Source organism: Carcharodon carcharias, chromosome 1, assembly GCF_017639515.1.
Source record: "Carcharodon carcharias isolate sCarCar2 chromosome 1, sCarCar2.pri, whole genome shotgun sequence".
Classification (NCBI taxonomy): Eukaryota; Metazoa; Chordata; class Chondrichthyes; order Lamniformes; family Lamnidae; genus Carcharodon; species Carcharodon carcharias.
Window position 1 is genome coordinate 42701463 of NC_054467.1, and position 18585 is coordinate 42720047.

General features: G+C 39.1%; 1 protein-coding gene across 8 annotated transcripts in view; it reads right to left on the reverse strand.

The window, feature by feature from the left end:
• kiaa1109 (KIAA1109 ortholog) overlaps window positions 1-18585 on the reverse strand; it is a 527093-nt gene that overhangs the window by 89616 nt on the left and 418892 nt on the right. For 6 of the 8 annotated variants that reach the window (XR_005944164.1, XM_041196846.1, XM_041196853.1 and 3 more), the window contains 3 exons: window positions 12388-12450; window positions 8491-8729; window positions 90-314 (listed from right to left, as the gene is read on the reverse strand). Coding sequence is in view for 7 of the 8 variants with exons in the window: in XM_041196846.1 (XP_041052780.1) it covers window positions 90-314; window positions 8491-8729; window positions 12388-12450 (527 nt within the window). In the remaining variant the exon portion in view is untranslated. The remainder of the gene's footprint in view (window positions 1-89; window positions 315-8490; window positions 8730-12387; window positions 12451-18585) is intronic. The other 2 variants (XM_041196895.1, XM_041196863.1) reach the window with 1 other exon arrangement.

Sequence of the window (18585 nt, forward strand, 5' to 3'; positions counted from 1 at the left end):
GGCAATTAAGAATGGGCAACAAATCACCCACAACCCATGAAAGAATGAATAAAAATAAAACAAATGGAACAAATGAAAGGTCTTCTCACCTTTTAGTGTTGAATTCATCATGTTCTGCTTGCTGCAGCTGCTGGGTAGTTGGGTGCAGAACACATTTTCCACTCTCAATCTCAACTCGAACATCAAGCTCGAAATCAATGTTCCTTTCCGTTGCAGCGTTTAAGGAATTTCTGTTTAGTGATGCTGATGGCCATCGATCAGTAAAAAGTTGTTGGACTGCAGCAAGCCCAGGAGACTTCTTACGTGTGCTATGCCTGCGGAACAGTCAATTCAAATAATCTTACAAATACAAGACAAAAATAAACTTACAATAACTGATTTTCTCTCAATTTCCCCCTGGCTTGGCATCCTGAAGTCCTGTAAAAAGAAATGCTAGTACAATGTCAGAGGTCCAAATTTAATTCTTTCTTATACAACTTATCTGCAATTAATTTACCATCTATTGGGTTCAGCTATGCATTTTTGGCATGATTATAAATGATTGGATTAAATTTAAAATTAGTACAAATTGGAAGTACGTCTAGCCACGGGGAGGTGGTGGTGAAGTGTTATTGTCACTGGACTGGTAATGACTGGTAAAGCTCTGAGGATTGGCCTACCAAGGAAAATGTTGGAATTTGAATTCAATAAATATCTGGAATTAAAGGTCTAATGATGACCATGAAATTATCGCCGATTATCATAAAAACCGATCTGGTTCACTAATGTTCTTTAGGGAAGGAAACCTGCCGTCCTCACCTGGCCCACATGTGACTCTGGATCCACAGTAATGTGGTTGACTCTTAAATGCCCTCTGAAATGGCACAGACTGAGCTGGCCGAGTCCTAAAGGACATAGCTGCGAGGCTAGGTCTGCCGCAGGTGATCAGGGAACCAACAAGATGGAAAAACATACTTGACGTCTTCCTCACCAACCCGCCACAGATGCATCTATCCATGACAGTATTGGTAGGAGTGACCACTGCACAGTTCTTGTCCTCACATTGAGGATGTCTGGCCCTGCCACTGTGCTAAATGGGATAGATTTTGAACAGACCTAGGAACTCAAGACTGGACATCCATGAGGCGCTGTGGGCCATCAGCAGCAGCAGAATTGTACTCAACCATAACATGTACCCTTATGGCTCAGCATATCTCCCACTCTACCATTATCAAAGGCCAGGGGATCAACCCTGATTCAATGAAGAGTGCAGGAGGGCATGCCAGGAGCAGCACCAGACATAACTCAAAATGAAGTGTCAACCTGGTGAAGCTACAACACAGGATTACTTGCTAAACAGCATAAGCAACAAGTGAAAGACAGAGCTAAGCGATTCCAACCAACCAACGGATCAGGTTTAAGCTTTGCAGTCCTGCCACATCCAGTCGTGAATGGTGGTTGACAATTAAACAACACACTGGAGGTGGAGGCTCCACAAATATCCCCAGCCTCAATGATGGAGGAGCCCAGCACATCAATGCAAAAGATATCACTGAAGCATTCACAACAATCTTCAGCCAGAAGTGTTGAATGGATGATCCATCTCAGCCTCCTTTGGAGGTCCCCAGCATCACAGATGCCAGTTTTCAGTCAATTTGATCCAGTAAACCTGACATTAAGAAACAGCTGAAGGCACTGGATAGTGCAAAGACTGTAGGCCCTGACAATATTCCAGTAATAGTACTGATTACGTGCTCCAGAACTTGCCCCGCAGCGCCCCTAGCCAAGCTGTTCCAGTACAGATACAACACTGGCATCTATCTGGTGATGTGGAATCTTGCCCAGGTATGTCCTGTACACAAAAAGCAGGACAAATGCAACCTGGACAATTACCGCCCCTTCAGTCAACTCTCGATCATCAGTTAAGTGATGGAAGGGGTCATCAACAGTGCTATCAAGCGGCACTTGCTTAGCAATAACCTGCTCACTGACGCTCATTTGGGTTCTGCCAAGGCCACTCAGCTTCTGACCTCATTACAGCCTTGGTTCAAACATGGACAAACCAGCTGAACTCCAGAAGTGAGGTGAATGACTGCCCATGACAACAAGGCACCAAGCAGCCCTAGCAAAATTGGAGTCAGTGAGAATCAGGGAGAAAAATCTCCGCTGGTTGGAGTCATACCTAGCACAAAGGAAGATGGTTGAAATTGTTGGAGGTCAATCATTTCAGTTCCAGGACATCACTGCAGGAGTTCCTCAGGGTAGTGTCCTAGGCTCAACCATCTTCAGCTGCTTCATCAATGACCTTCCTTCCATCATAAGGTCAGAAGCGGGGATGTTCGTTGATGATTGCACAATGTTCAGAACCATTTGCGACTCCTCAGTTACTGAAGCAGTCCATGTTTAAATGCAGAAGACCTGGACAATATTCAGGCTCGGGCTGACAAGTGATAAGTAGCAGTCGCGCCACACAAGTACCAGGCAATGACCATCTCCAACAAAAAAGAATCTAACCATCGCCCCTTGACATTCAACGGCATTATCATCGCTGAATCCCCCACTATCAGCATTGGGGGGTGGGGGGTGTGGGGGTTGGTGGTTAACATTGACCAGAAACTGAAGTGGAGCAGCCATTTAAATACTGTGACTACAACAGCAGTTCAGGGGCTAGGAATCTTATGGCAAGTAATTCACTTCTTGACTCCCCCAAAGCCTGTCCACCATCTACAAGGCACAAGTCAAGAGTGTGATGAAATCCTCTCCAATTGCCTGGATGAGTGCAGCTCCAACAACATTCAAGAAAGCTCGACACCATCCAGGTCAAAGCAGCCCAACTGATTGGCACCCCTTCCACAAACATACAAACAAAAGAACAAAGAAAAGTACAGCACAAGAACAGGCCCTTCGGCCCTCCAAGCCTGCGCCAATCATATTGCCTGTCAACTAAAACATTTTGCACTTCTGGGGTCTGTATCCCTCTATTCCCATCCTATTCATGTATTTGTAAAGCTGCCTCTTAAACACCACTATCGTACCTGCTTCCACCACCTCCTCTGGCAGCTAATTCCAGACACTCACTACCCTCTGCGTAAAAAACTTGCCCCGCACATCTCCTCTACAGTTTTCTCCTCTCACCTTAAATCTATGTCCCCTAGTAATTAACTCTTCCAATCTGGGAAAAAGCTTCTGACTATCTACTCTGTCCATGCCACTCATAATTTTGTAAACTTCTATCAAGTCGCCCCTCAATCTCCATCGCTCTAGTGAGAACAATCGAGTTTCTCCAACCTCTCCTCATAGCTAATAACCTCCAGACCAGGCAGCATCCTGGTAAACCTCCTCTGCACCCTCTCCAACGCCTCCATATCCTTCTGGTAATGTGGCGACCAGAATTGCATGCAATATTCCAAGTGTGGCCTAACCAAGGTTCTTTACAGCTACAGCACGACTTCCCAGCTTTTATACTCAATACCCCTGCCAATGAAGGCAAGCATGCCATGTGCCTTCCTGACTACCATATCCACCTGCGCTGCCAAAAGCTACATTCCCTTTATCTCTGACGAACTTTGGCAGCAGTGTGTAACATCTACAAGATGCACTGCAGAAACTCACCAAGGCTCATTAGGCAGCACCTCTCAAACCCACAACCATCTAGAAGGACAATGGCAGCAGATACATAGGAACACCACCACCTGGAAATTCCCTTCCAAACCACTCACCATCCTGACCTGGAAATATATTGCCGTTCCTTCACTGTCGCTGGGTCAAAATCCTGGAACTCCTTCCCTAACAGCACTGCAGGTGTACTTACACACAAGGACTGCAGCGGTTCAAGACAACAGCTCACCACCACCTTCTCAAGGGAAATTGGGATGGGCAATAAATGCTGGCCTAGCCAGTGAAGTCCACATCCCGAAAATGAATGAAAAAAACCTGAAGCATTATCTAGGCTGATCACAACAATCATAAACTACATCTAGGGCCGAATCTTCCGGTCAGCGTGCAGGGGCGTGCCCAACATACCGATGCGTAAAATGATGCGTGATGTCAGGCGTGTGTCCCGATGTCATCGCGCGTCATCTCAATATTTCGTTTGGAGGGTGCACACCGGAGGCTTATTAAGGCCATTAAGGGATTAACTAAAATACTTAAGAATGCTGCCCGCCCAACCTTAAGGTTGACGGGCAGAAGAGCCCAAGCAGCATTCGCATTTTTCTGGAAACCTCATCCGCAGATGGGATGAGGTTTCCTGAAGCTTTCATAAAATAAATAAGTAAATATTCCCAACTTCAGATACATGTCCCAACTCATGTGACAGTGTCACATGAGGGGACATGTTTAAACAAATTTTTACTTCATTTATTAAAATGTTTTACAACTATTCAATCTCCCCAAGGCAGCTCTGTGCCTCAGGGAGATTGCTGTGCTCTTTTGTGCACGTGCGCGAAAGAATGCAGGCCCCGACTTTCCCTTCTTCCCCTGCCCGCAAAGATAGCGCTGAGTGCCACTGGCCATGCATTACACTGGATGGGCCTTAATTGGCCTGACTGTGTAAAATGGCGGAGCGCAGCTGATCACAGGTGGCGATCGGCTCCGTGCCCGCCCAGCCCACCCGCCAGAAGTAAAACCCAGGCCCTACTGTTTTGGCACAGCAATTCAACCTTTTACTGATTCTGTTCAATTCCTGCTTTACATTATTTGCACATATTAAGCCAAGTCTAGTGAGGCTTGTAAGTCTCTTTGGTCTTCATCCTTGGCAACTTCGACATTACTGGTGGAGCGTATGTTTTTTCTTTCCTAAGTGCAGCACCTTACACTTGTGAACATAAAACTTTATCTGGAATGATTTTGCTTACTTAAGTACATTGTTAACTTAATTTTTGCACTGTTTTTCATATGCCTCCATCCTTAGTTTGGTGACCGTACTCATTTTGACCACCTTACATTTGAATTCCTGAATCCAAGTCATTGTGTAAATTGGAAATCGTAATGGCTCTAATATTGAGGACCGGGGCACCCTAATCACTACTTGCCTCAGCCTACATAACAAAAAGAACACAAACTCTTCACTAAAATAAAAGCAAAATACTGCAGATGCTGGAAATCTGAAACAAAAACACAAATAGCTGGAAAAACTCAGCAGGTCTGATAGCATCTGTGGAGAGGAAGACAGAGTTAACATTTCAAGTCCGTATGACTCTTCGTCAAACTCTTCATTGTTTTATATCCTTCAAACTATTTCTTACACCTTCCTAGAATCCAGTCGGAATCCCTGCAGCTTTCAGTTTGACTCATGCCTCTTATAAGTTGAAGATAAGTATTTCCACAAACCATCTGTTGTCATTTCCAGAAATGAATCAAGGAGATTGGTTAAGAAGGGACTTCTTCTGAATCTGTTTATTAAGTTATTATTTTATTATCCTCAGGCTTTTTCTTAACAATCAACTCCGTTATTTTACATGGATTGCAAGTAACACTGATGTAGTTGCTCGTGTTGGATTTGACCCCTTTCTGCATTTGGGTATCACATTAGCTTGTTTTTCATCTACTAGTGCCTCCCGGTGTCCAATGGCTCCTGCATCATGACCGTCAGTGATTCACAAATCACCTACCTAGTGTCTCTCAGCACTGTGGGTTAAATAACATCAATCCTTGGAAATGTGTTTGTTTGAAGCAATTTTAACCTAGGACTTTTATCTTTTTAAACTTTCAACACCAGCTCTATAGCCAAGGCTTCATTTCGCATGCTCTACCTCCATGATAAACAAGTGAATGGATTTTCAGAGCCAATTGAAAAAAAATCCAACTTTCGATGGACTTCCTCTCTTCGCTGGCTACGAATTGCAGTTCCTTGACAAAGCTTTGTCAGATCTGAATTTTGTAAAGATGGGTCCGGATTTTGAAGTCAGCTGTAAAGTGATAGAACTTGCCACTCACCTCAAAGAAAACTGCCCATTAAGATCTTGCAATCTCTGTGGCATACATTTCCTCTTTCCTGGTGTTAGTTTGAATCTAGCACCAAGTCAAGGGGATCTCAAGGTATCTAACAAAAGTGGTATAGGCAGGGTAAGCAGCCAATCACATTGAAATATTTTCACAGACAATAAACCTTGGTGTAAAATGCACTAATTATCCTTTACTTTTAATGAACTTTTACAGAGATCGAAATAAATGATTCAGATGTACAATAGAACTAAGGTAGAAGCTGAAGTATCAAACAAATTTTTAAAAATTTAAAAGACTGCTACAAAAAAATTCAATACATAATGGAGAAATTTAAAATACCACAAATAAAAAATTAGTTTGTCAGGGCCGGCGATCTGTTTCAGCAATAATTATATAACAGAGTCACTTAAAAACTCAGTTACACCTCATTTAACACAGTGTAACTTTTCAAGATACTTTACAGTGCAAGTAATAACAAAAAGGGGCGCATTCTTATCAGTTCAGTGAGTTCTATTTGATTGCAGTCCGCAGGGAATTCCGCATTCCACCATACATGTGCGGATATCACTGTCAATTTTACAGGAGACCATTTCACCCTCAATATTACTATAAAATCCAGGTCATTATCAAACTTGCCCCTGGAAATCTGGCAATGGAGAAAGGTTATTTCATGTCATTCAACTCTGATAAATCTTCCAAGATTCAGCAAGCCAGAGCTGAGCAATACCAGAAAATAAATTCTTTAATGGTTGGGATTAAATAATATTAATTAGTCTTAAAGGACTGCACAAAGAAAACATATTATATACCTCAGCTGTTCATTTAGTACTCCACATGTGCCGACAACAGGAGGCCCTCAGGAGCTGTTGTGTTTTTTCTCTCAATTTCCTATTTGTTTTTTCTGGTTGAATGTTGGAACTTCCACAGTCCCTGACACCCACCACTAAATTCCATCTTAAGTGATGTAACGCGCAACCATTTTTTGAAAATAAAAACATTTTTGTTGTAATTGCGCAAAAAAGCAACCACTGTATTTGTTGGTTCAAACACATACCTGGTATTAATTCCTAAATTCAAATTTCAATATGTCCTGATCAATATTAATCCCTCAATCAACATCATTAAAAACAAATTGCTCAATATCATATTGCTGTTTGTGGGAGCTTGTTGTATGAAAAGTGGCTGCTGTTTTTCTATATTACAAGAGTCACTATACTTCAAAAGGGCTTAATTGGCTGTAAACCACTTTGGGATGTCTTGAGGTCACGAAAGGCATTACATAAATGCAAGTGTCAATAAGATAGAATAATGTGTATAATGTTATTGGAAATTATTTTAAAATAGAGTTCTAGTGGTGTCTGTGTGTGTGTGTGTGTGTGTGTGTGTGTGTGTTAATTGGACTAAAGCCAGCTGGTCCAGAGGCTTTGATGTATAGAAGAGAAGTAGGTTTGAAATGTTAATTAGATAAACATAGGGAAGTTACAAGGTGAAGTGTAAAGGGGGAAATTTGCATTTTTAAATAAACCATTCACTAGAATGGGTGAACTATTACACCTAGCCAGAAGAAACCAAACATGTTTACTTTTTCTAAAGCTTACTAATAAAATTGGTATTATGAAAGGGTTTTATTGTTAGAAGAAGTAAAGTTCAAAAAGCAAAGTGATACAATGAGAATTTGCATTCAAAGAGGAAAACATGAATAATGGAAGGGAAGGGTGTTGGTAAAAGGAGAAGGATTCTAAGAAATAAAGTCTCTAGCCTGTAAGCCTCAAGCTGCTGTCTGCAAGGACCAAGAACTGAAAGAAACTCATTTTGAATGCAACAGTCCAGAGTGTGCTTTGCCAGGGGTCTGTTTAAATCTGTGTTTTACTGTTGCTTTAACAGAGGTGTGACTGAGAGTCAGTTTAATTAGGGGATTTAGTTTAGAAGTTTTTATTGTAGTCATTTGTAGACATATATATGTGCTTACAATCTTTTAATTAATAGTTTAATTTAGTTTTATAGAAACCCCTTGAGACTCGGTGGTCTTATTATAACTGAATTCAAAGCCTGCATCTCGAAACATACAAATTGCAAAAATTGGTTATGACATTTGTTCCAAGTTTCCCTCTGGAATTTGCCAGCATTTACCATCGGCTGTGTCATAATAGCAAGTCTTTCTTTCACTGATTAGAATCATCTCTGTTTGCAGAGGGTTTCTTTCTTGTGCTTTCCCTTTGTCAATACTTGAATAAGACATCATTCAAAATATTTACTATTTTGTGTTCATTCTGATTTTTAAGTCTGTTTTGTATCTTTTAATGTTTTCACGTCTTCTCTGACTGCTCTTTCTCAATGGTAAATGAAATTTAACAAAATTACAGTACAAATCCGTTGCTGGTTTCAACAGCAGTCTTCCTAACCTTTGGATTAAATGCAACTGTTGTAAATAAACTGGGAAACACGGAAAATAGATACATTTATCCTAATGAAATTCTACAGTTTATCTTAATGTTTTCAAACTTTCTTCTCAAAAGATTCCAGAACCAATTATTTAATATTTTGAGTAAGACAAAGAGTGCTTACGGTGTCCTCCTGATGTATTGTGGTTTTTCTTTTTCATACTCTTCATCCCGGTCAGATTCTTCACTAGATGATGACAAACTGTCTTCTCGCTTTGCGTCATCAAGCTGGAAGGCAAGTCTTTGTTGAACGACATATGGCCTGTTGGGTGAACTAAACACTGAACGTTCACTGATGGGTGAGAAATGAGATGGACTATCAACGGTGATTGATAACATATCCAATTCTGTCTCCTCAGGGAACTGATGCCATGGAAAGAAATTGAGATGTTCAAAATTACTTTTACTTATGTTGCATGCATTAATACTTTCTCATGTTAGTTTATATTAGAACCCAATCACCATCCATGCTTTACTTGAGCAGACAGAATGGTTTTGTAATATGGAATGAGCAATGATACATTTGACAATGAATTCACCAACTTTGACATTTTCTAAAATCTGTAACAGCGGGTGGAACAAACCTTATGTGGGTCAGTCTGCTGCCAATCTAAAATACCTCTTTAGAGATAGTGGAAGTTTAAGTCCTTTATCAAAGTTGTCATTAATATCTCATTAGTCAATTCTTTTTGTTGAAAATCAACTATATCCTATTTTGCAACCAATATAAATAATACTGTGACTTGAAACTTGTTTTCTGACGTGACACTTCAGATTATATAAGCCTGTTGTTCAAATTGTTTTTCAGCAATATATATGTTACATTATCTAGCACGAGTATATTTACTTATTTCTTTATTCTTTGAAAAAAGTCATCTATTAGAGGTTTGAGTGAAATTAATTTGAGCAGTTTCAATGCAAGTGCTCCTTGCCATGAGTTTGAGAACAAAATGGTTCACAATTCCTGACTAAATATTAATCTCACTCAGAGGGCACATGATAGCAAGTGTGCGAAATTTAAAAAATGTAATATTAGTGCAATGGAGAGTGCACTTCTAAGGCTGGTTGTTCTGGTTGAGTAGAGAAAACCTTATTCTGAATCAGACTGACTTTGAAATGCTTGATGTTCACAGTGGATGCTCCATTCTGCAGCAAACTCCCCTTACCTTAATGGGCATAACAGCTAAAGAAAAAAGGGAAAATGTTCAATTCTAATGAAAAGCTGGACATCTGGATATTGTTAACGTCAAATGATTGGTGGGAAAAATCAATTAAGCATCTGACTTTTAAAACTTCAGGTTCTGTCTTTCTATTGTGTTATTGTCTTGGTCAGGAGTTCTACACCCTTTTGTAACTCATGTTCAACTGCACTTTTAGTTCTTTGACCAGAAAAAGAAACATTAAGCGTAGGTGTACAAGATACAAGTATTGCTCTGAACTACTAAAAGTACACCCAAGCATCATCAGATCAGAAGAATAATTGAAAGGAAGGCAGGGAGGGGCATTTATATATAAATACTGAACCAACAGCAGAAAGCTAAGATTTTTTATTTATTGTATGTCTCCACATACAAACATGAATATAGAAAAGTAGTACAGGACTGGCATTGTAGTACTGAGTAACTGCAAACTCACTTGGTGCTCTTTGCAATGTTGGAGCACTTGCTGTCCTAAACCACTAGATTGAAAAAAATGGTTTTCTGAATGCAATTAACTACTCCAAGAGCTTAGAAATTGTCTTGAATATTAAACGGAATCCTCTGTGTATAGACCCAAAACGAACCAATTAACAAGCGGAGTGTATTTTAATTTCCTAGATATGTACTTCCAGCTGCAGGAAGTAAATTGGAGACACGTCCCACAGATCATTTGTTTGAGTATTGAAAGTTTATGATTATTTTCCATAGAACCAATACCTCAATCACGTGATACTTCTTTACGGTCCAAGAAACACAAGGTAGGAGAATAAAACTTTTGCCTCCTTACTGAAGTAGAAAAAGTCACCTGGTTCAGATGGAATATACACTAAGTCGCAGGGAAAGTAACATGGAAATTGCCGAGGCTTTGGCTAGAGATTCCAATTCTTCTTAAATGTGGGAGTGGTTGCAGAGGAATTTAGAGATGCAAATTGTACATCTCTTTTCAAAAAAAGGGGAGGGAGATAAATCTGGCAACTACAGGATAATCAGACTAATGTTGCTCGTGGGGAAACATTCAGAGACAATAATCTGGAACAAAATTTATTGGCACTTGGGTAAAGAGATGAAAAGGTTTTTTAAAGACAAATGTGCTTGACTAACTTGATTGATAACAAAGAGGGTTGCTGAGCGTAGTGAGGTTGACGTTGTGAATGGACTTTTAGAAGGGATTCGATGAAGCACCACATAATAGGGTTAGCAAAATTGAAATTTATGGGATTAAAGGGACAGTATCTGCATGGATATGAAATTATCTAAGGACAGAAAGCAGAGAATAATACTACAGTTACTTTTGATACTGAAGGGAAGTGCGCAGTGGTGTGCCCCAGGGGTCAGTAATATTGGAACCACTGATTTTTCTGATATGTTTAAAAACACCGCTAAGGTCTCAGCTGTGGCGAATTCTGGGAACCACTATTTAGGAAGAATGTCAAGCTTTTAGAGAGGATACAGGTGAGAGTTACTTGAATGGTCCCAGGGCTGAAGGACTTCAGTTATGTGGAGACTAGAGAAACTGGGATTGTTATTCAAAAGTTTGATTGTACTGATGTTCAATAAAGAATCTCTCAACAAGAACAAACTTCTCCAAGAGTACATTGACAGCAATAGGACTGTTACCTACAAGAGGAAAAGAACTAAAAGTGCATTTGTTTAAAAAAAAATTCTCTCTTCTCCATGGTGATCTCATTATCCTTACTATCGGTGTGGAAGTTGAATTAAAAAAACAATATTTTGCTCATTATGAAAATAAGGTGCTCCGAACTGAGGGAAAACTGGGGATCATTGCTTAATTTAAGGGGAAATTTGATCAGTACAAAGTTTCTCTCCTTCCTCTTCTGAATGGGATTATATATTGGGGTACAATTCAATGTCAAATTGATGGTCAAATCAGCATATGTGCATGCGCCTAAACAATAAAGTTCGCAAATCGTTGATCATGTCTGGTTAAGCCAGTTCCAATTCCTGTTCTCATCTGACATTCACACTTAAGCACTTTCCAGCAAGGATCCATCAGCGCAAATTCCCCAGCTTATTTTCTCCTTGCCTGACACATTGAGGCCAATTGCAGAAATCCCACCACTATCACAAAGTGTATGCATTGGGCTCTGATTCCAATGGAAGGCCAGGTCGCCCTTTGTTTAGAAATGCAGCATTAAATATCTGTCTGTCCATTTAGACAATACTACATGAAAAATAACATTAGTATACAATGAAAGCGAAGCATGTGGTTAAGTAAATTTCCGAATGTATGCCAATGGTTCCCAACTTTCATTACAAAGCCAAATAAAAATTTTGCCTAACCCTAGATCATGAAGATGGAGATTAAGATTAAATGAAGCAAATTCAGTGCTAATTAAAATTGCCTGTAGATCAAAGAAATTGTATGGGTTAGTTAATAAGCAAGTGCCATACAAGTTCATGAGCATTTATGGAGCATGAATAAATTTCATTTTTGAATGAGATGATACTGTCAGTGCATCACTAATCTCATTTGCAGTTAAAATAAATCCCTTGCAACCATATTTTAATGATTATTTAATGATACTTTAAAACTGCTTTTCTAATACAAACGCTACAAAATGTTTTTCAGTGACTTGCTACACTACATTTGCAACACATTTGTTGTGATGCAAAAGCAGTTTGGTGTTGCTGTACATGTTGATTATACAATAAACAACTGGCTATATTCAATGTAAAAACTTGAAATCACACCACATAAACGCTGTTAAGTTGAACTTGCATAGATTAAAGTTGATAGAATTTCAAGGAGATTTCCTCATGAAGCAATTGATTTTGTTGCAGAACAGATTTTTAACCAGTACCTGAAAATACCCTTCCTTTGGTGTGCTGGCTTGCTTTGTAAGGCCCAAAGCTGTATCATTCAGCTTTAATGAAGTAAAAAGGAAAATTTAATTATATAACAACTTACAGAAAGCCATACTCCCACTATATGATTATAACACAAATACAAATTTGTACTTGTTACATTAACAGAAGCCTTTGTGATGATATAGATGTAATAATGTAAAGACTTCTTATATTACTGTAATATGTGTCAGTATGATTTATCTCTATATTCAGAACATGTTTCACTAATAGTTTCAACCAATGATAACCACCTGCTAAAATGTGGTTGCCATTATTCCAAACTTCTATTGCCCATGTGTAATAAACCAATAAAATAGATCATATTGTCAGACCAACATGACACAGATGGTGGGATGAGAGTTTGCAATTGCAATCTTGTACAAAATTGTTAATCTCAAATCTATTGTAACATGCACATGCCGAACAAAGTTAACGGGGAGTCTTCAGTAATAGTCACTGCCAGCCTGCTCTTGTGCATCTCCTTGCAGACAATTAACAACAAAATTGGGTGAGACATGGGAACCAGTTGTCTGCTTCCAATGGTGCAAAAGAAAGAAGTGAGTACTGTCCTCTAAGAGGAAGATAAAGAATTATATCAATGCAACAACTAATTTTTTAACCGAATTAACATTTTAAATCTTACACCAACCATCTGGGAACTCTTTCCAACACAAATAAGAGCAAATAGCAGGAAATAGACTGAAAATAGAAATGATCCATAATTCAATTTACACTTTCCTGTAGTTTGAGTTTACAATTATTAATTGATTAATAATAATTCACAATACTTTACAATGAGTAATTGTTCAACTGCTTAATGCAGATAGTAGATGCTTATTTTCAAGACGTGGAGACGACTAATATTTCCTGACATTTTCATCTGGAATATTGTATCACCAGCTGTTATGCCCTATAATAAATATCCAAAAATATCCTAGGAACTAATAGAGCCATTTTTAAAACCTTCTTTTATTGCAAAGGGTGAAAGGAAATGTCTTGAGAATTCTGCAAGAGCATAAAGTGTATGAACCAGCATGCAGCAGTATGATTTATTTACTGAGATCCACCTAATAGACTTTTGATTTTACTCAAGTTACTGGAAGAGATAAATAAAGGACAGTTGTTTCCTTGTGAGGAAAAGTATTGAAGGGTGAACAAGCCTAACATATACATTCACACCTCTTAGCTGTCTCATTGTAAAGCAGCAGATGGCCAGAACTGGTCAAAGTATATTTCTTTCATTAGGACAATGTTCATGGTGTGGCATAGCAGATTAAGGGAATCTGGGGGAAGAGTGGCACGAAAAATTACAAGAGGAGTGGGAAACAACATTTAGTTTTGCAGATTAAGCAAAACCGAGTACCATGTTATCCTCCAACATTGTAATCTGCAGCTGCTCTGGGTGTATTGATGGTAGGACCAGAGCATCCAAGCAGACAGGGGGATTTGACTCAACGATCTCCATCCAGGTAATAAAACTATTACAAAAACAGCAGCTCAGAATATGACAAGTTTTTTTTTTATTTATGAAGTAGGGGAGAACTTTGAATAAATAGACTTGACTTCTTCCTTAATCTTACCAAGATAGTGAAAGTTTTTTTTCTAGGCTGTTCAGTTAGTTATCCTGACATTATTATATGCCGCACTATTACACATAAAATCTTGAAATTCCATCCCCGCCTTTCCCCCCCACCACCAGCAGGACTACAGCTCCCAGCTGGGAGCAGAATGAAAGAGGCATTGTGCCAAACTTATCAAATCAGAAAATAAAAATTAAACTCTAATAATTATGCTCATTAGCAAACAGAAGTGGAATTTAGCTGAAACATCTCAACTAAAACATCTCAAATAAAGCTCCAGACTGATTCTCCTAGAATGGTCTTATACTAGTTAATGGCTCAAGACTGGTACTTGTACAAGAGTTTACATTTGTAATATCTCACTAGAACGGCCTAAGCTGCTCAACAATGAGAAAAAGGACAAGAGAAATTCAGGGACTGAACCAAAAGCAAATCAGAGAGACATGTTTTTAAAGACATCTAGTGTGCTGCCTAGCAACTTCTTAAACTTGGTTTAACATGGGACTGCATTTACACTGCATTCTTGGAGGTAGCCGCCCCCATTTGGTTTTAATATGGTTGGAGGTAAGATCATCTAACCGTCTTGAGTTATGCTGCCCCTTTCACATTGATTAATTCAGTAATTACTTCACAGCAACTTGAAAGCTCAAATAAAGACAGGCCTTTGTTTTCTTTTTCGGGAAATACCTGTATTTATGCAGTTCACGAAAATCAGTGCTGAGGGACAGAAGCTGTGTCACCTATTAAGCATTTCAGGATATGTTACAAAAAGATAGGACAAAATGTAGAGCATTTATCTCCACAAATATAGTTTAATCTCAATCTCAAAAAAGCACTGTTCAAAATCTCACAGAACATAAGAAATAGGAGGAATAGACCATTAAGAATCCTTGAGCCTTCTCCCCCATTCAAAACAATCTTGGCTGATCATTGGCCTTAACTTCACTAACCTGCCCGCTCCTATAAGCCTAGATCCCCCTGAGGCCAAAAATCTGTCTACCTCAGCCTTAAATACATTCAACGATGGAACATCTACAACCTTCTGAGGTACAGAATTCTAAAGATTCACAATACTTTGAGTGAAGAAATTTCTCCTCTTCTCAGTTCCAAATGAACAGCCTCTTATCCTGAGACCATGCCCGTGCTCTAGATTCTGCAGCAGCCAGAGGAAGCAACCTCTCAGTGTTTACGCCAAGGGTTCCTAAATCGTGGGTCATGACCCCATTGAGTGAATGGGGGTCACAAGCTCTGAGGCAGTAATGGCGACTGTGCATTAGTGACTCTGGCAGAACAGCGCTGGGACCAGTTCTGAGGCCCAGTGATATGCACGTGTGCTGTGATTTGGAGGTCTGAACTCCAAGGTCTCATATCTCTGCCTCCAGGCCATTCTGGGGGAAAAAAATCCCCCCCGCCCCCCCCCCACTCAACAACTCTCTGCCCTATGCCACCACCGACCCCATCCCCGCTCAGCAACACCCCCCACCTTTCCCACTCTGGGGTTGCATCAATGTTCAAGCATTAAAATGGGGTCACAGGTGGAAAACGTTTGGGAAGCATAGGTCTATTCTATCAAACCTCTTCAGAAACTTGTATGTTTCAATGAGGTCACCTCTGATTCTTTTAAACTCCAGGGAGTATAGGCCCAATTTATTCAGCTTCTCATCAATGGACAGCACTTTCACCCCAGGAACTAATCTAGTCAACATTCACTGTACAACATTCAACGCAAGGATATCCTTATGTAAATATACTCAGCATTCCAGTGTGGTCTCACCAAGGCCCTGTACAATTGTAGAAAGACCTCTTGAGTTTTGCACTGCAATCCCCTTGCAATAAAGACCAACATGCCATTTGCCTTACTGCTGTACCAGCATGCTAATTTTCTATTTTCTCTATTTAGACACCCAAGTCTTCAACATTTACAAGTTTCACAACTTTAAAATTCTGCTTTTCTATTCTTACTATGAATGTGAATAACCTCACACTTCCCCACATTATACTCCATCTGCCATCTGTTGCCACTCACTTAATTTGTCTTTGTCATGAAGAGATATTAACATGTATAATGTTATTGGAAATTATTTTTTAAAATAGAATTCTGTGTCTAGGTGAGTGTCTGTGTGTGTCTTAATTGGATTAAAGCAAGCTAGTCTGGGTCCTTTGATGTATAGCGGTTTTGAGATGTTAATTCAGCGAACAGTAAAGAGAACAATAAGGAAATTGTTGAATAAACCATTCAAGGCTGTGGGTAAAATCTTGCACCTAGCTAGAAGCAGCTAAAAAATGTTTATTTTTTTCAGCTTGCTAATACAATTGGTGCTACGAAAGGGGTTTTATTGCTAGAAGAGCTGAAGTTCAAAAGAGCTAGTGATACAATGGAAAATTTACACTCAAAGGGAAAACTAGGTATATAAAGAACGGAATTTGTGTGTGTAATGTAGAGGCATTTAAGACCTAAGCAGCCTGTATGGCTCCAACCAACTTGCAAAGGAACCTCATTTGGAATTTGTAAGGTCAAATGTGCTTTGCCTCGTGTCTATTTAAAGTCTATGGGTTACTGTTGCGTTAGTGGAGATTTACCTAGGGTGATTAATTTGGGGATTTGTTAAAAAGTTATTATGGTAGTACTTTGTAGCCATGTTAAGGTGGTTAATTTGTTGTTAAATTATTAAATGTTTAATTTAGTTTTATATAAAAACCATGAAACTCCTTATCCCTACTGAATTTAAAGTCTGCATCTCAAAACTACAAATTGCAAAAATGGATTATGACAGTTGTTTCAAGTTTCCCTCTGGGATTTGAATAACTCAGCCTTTACCATTGGCTATGTCATAATAGTCTATATCTCTTCACAGCCTCTATTTGCGTTCTCCTCACAGCTTACATTCCCATCTAACTCTGTATTGTCAGCAAACGTAGATGTATTACTCTTCATCTATTCGACGAGGTTATTAATATAAATTGCAAATAGCTGAGGCTCTAGCAGTAATGCTTGCAGCACTCCATTAGTCTCAGTCTACCAACTTGAAAATATCCCTTTATCCCTACTCTTTGCTTGCTGCCCAGTAATTAATTCTTTATTTATGTTAATATATTACTCACAACTCCATGAGCCCTTATCTTGTGTATAAACCTTTTGTGGTACCTTATCGAAATCTTTTGGAAATTTAAGTATACCACATCTACTGGCTTCCTATTATCTACCCTACTAGATACATACTCTAAGAAATCCAATAAATTTGTCAAACATGATTTCCCTTTCATAAAACCATGTTGACTTTGATCATACCCTGATTTTCTATGTGCACTGTTTAAGACTTCCATAATAAGACATCTCAGCATTTTCTTGATGACTGATGTTCACTGTTTTCTCTCCCTCCTTTTTTAATAGCAGAGCTACATTTGCTAACTTCCAATCTGCATGGACTGTTTCAGAATCTAGGGAATTTTGGAAAATCTTAACCAGTGCATTCACTCTCTCTATAGCTACCTCACTTAGAACCCTAGCATGTAGGCCATCAGATCCATGGGATTTATCCGATTTTATTTCTGTAAATTTCTCCAATACTTTTGCTCTGCTGATATTAATTGGTTGAGTTTCTTGCTTTTTTAAAACTTCTTTGTTATACTCTATTTCTGATATGTAATATGTGTTTTCTACTGTGAAGACAGACACAAAATATTCAGTCAATGGGTCTGCCATTTCTTTATTCCCCATGATAATTTCTCTTATTTTGGCCTCTAAGACACCAACTTTCACATTAGCTAATCTCCTTGTTATATATTTGTAGAAACTCTTACAAGGGATTTTTATATCCATGGCTAGTTTACTTGCATATTGTATTTTTTCCTTTTTTATCAACTTTTTGGTTCGCCTTTCTGGTTCCTAAAACACTCCCAATCCTCAGGCTTATCAATATCCCTTGCCACATCGTAAGTCTCTTCTATTAATTTAATGTTATCCTTATGTTCCATAGTAAGCCATTGTTGGATCTTTCTTGCTGAGTTTTTGATTATTAATATAATATATTTTTTGTCGAACATTTTGAATTTTTCTTTAAATGTTTACTGTTAGGTCTATTGTCTACATTTAAATGTTTTTTATTTATTGCCACACTTTTTAGTCTACTTAACTAATCAACCTTAGCCTGCTCTTCCTTCATACCTAAGGCATTGATTTTGTTTAAGTTTAAGGGCAGAATTTTCTGCCTGTTGGGCGGGTGGTGCGGGAGCAGACGGGCGCAGACCCAATCGGCACACCTGATCGGGTCCAAGCTGCCATTTTACGTGGGCAGGCCAATTAAGGCCCACCCAGCGTGAGGCGCCCCCAGAAGCATGTGTGCGAAAGAGCACAGAAATCTCTGAAGCACAGAAGTGCCTCAGGGAGATTAGTTTTAAGTCTAAAAAGTGTAATAAAGTGGCGAGAAAATTTTTATGAATATCCCCTCATGTGAAACTGTCACATGAGCTGGGACATGTGCATTCATTTTAATAAAAATTTTTCTGAAAATCTGAAATCATTCATGAAACCTCATCCCACCTGTGGATGAGGTTCCATGAAAAATGCGAAGG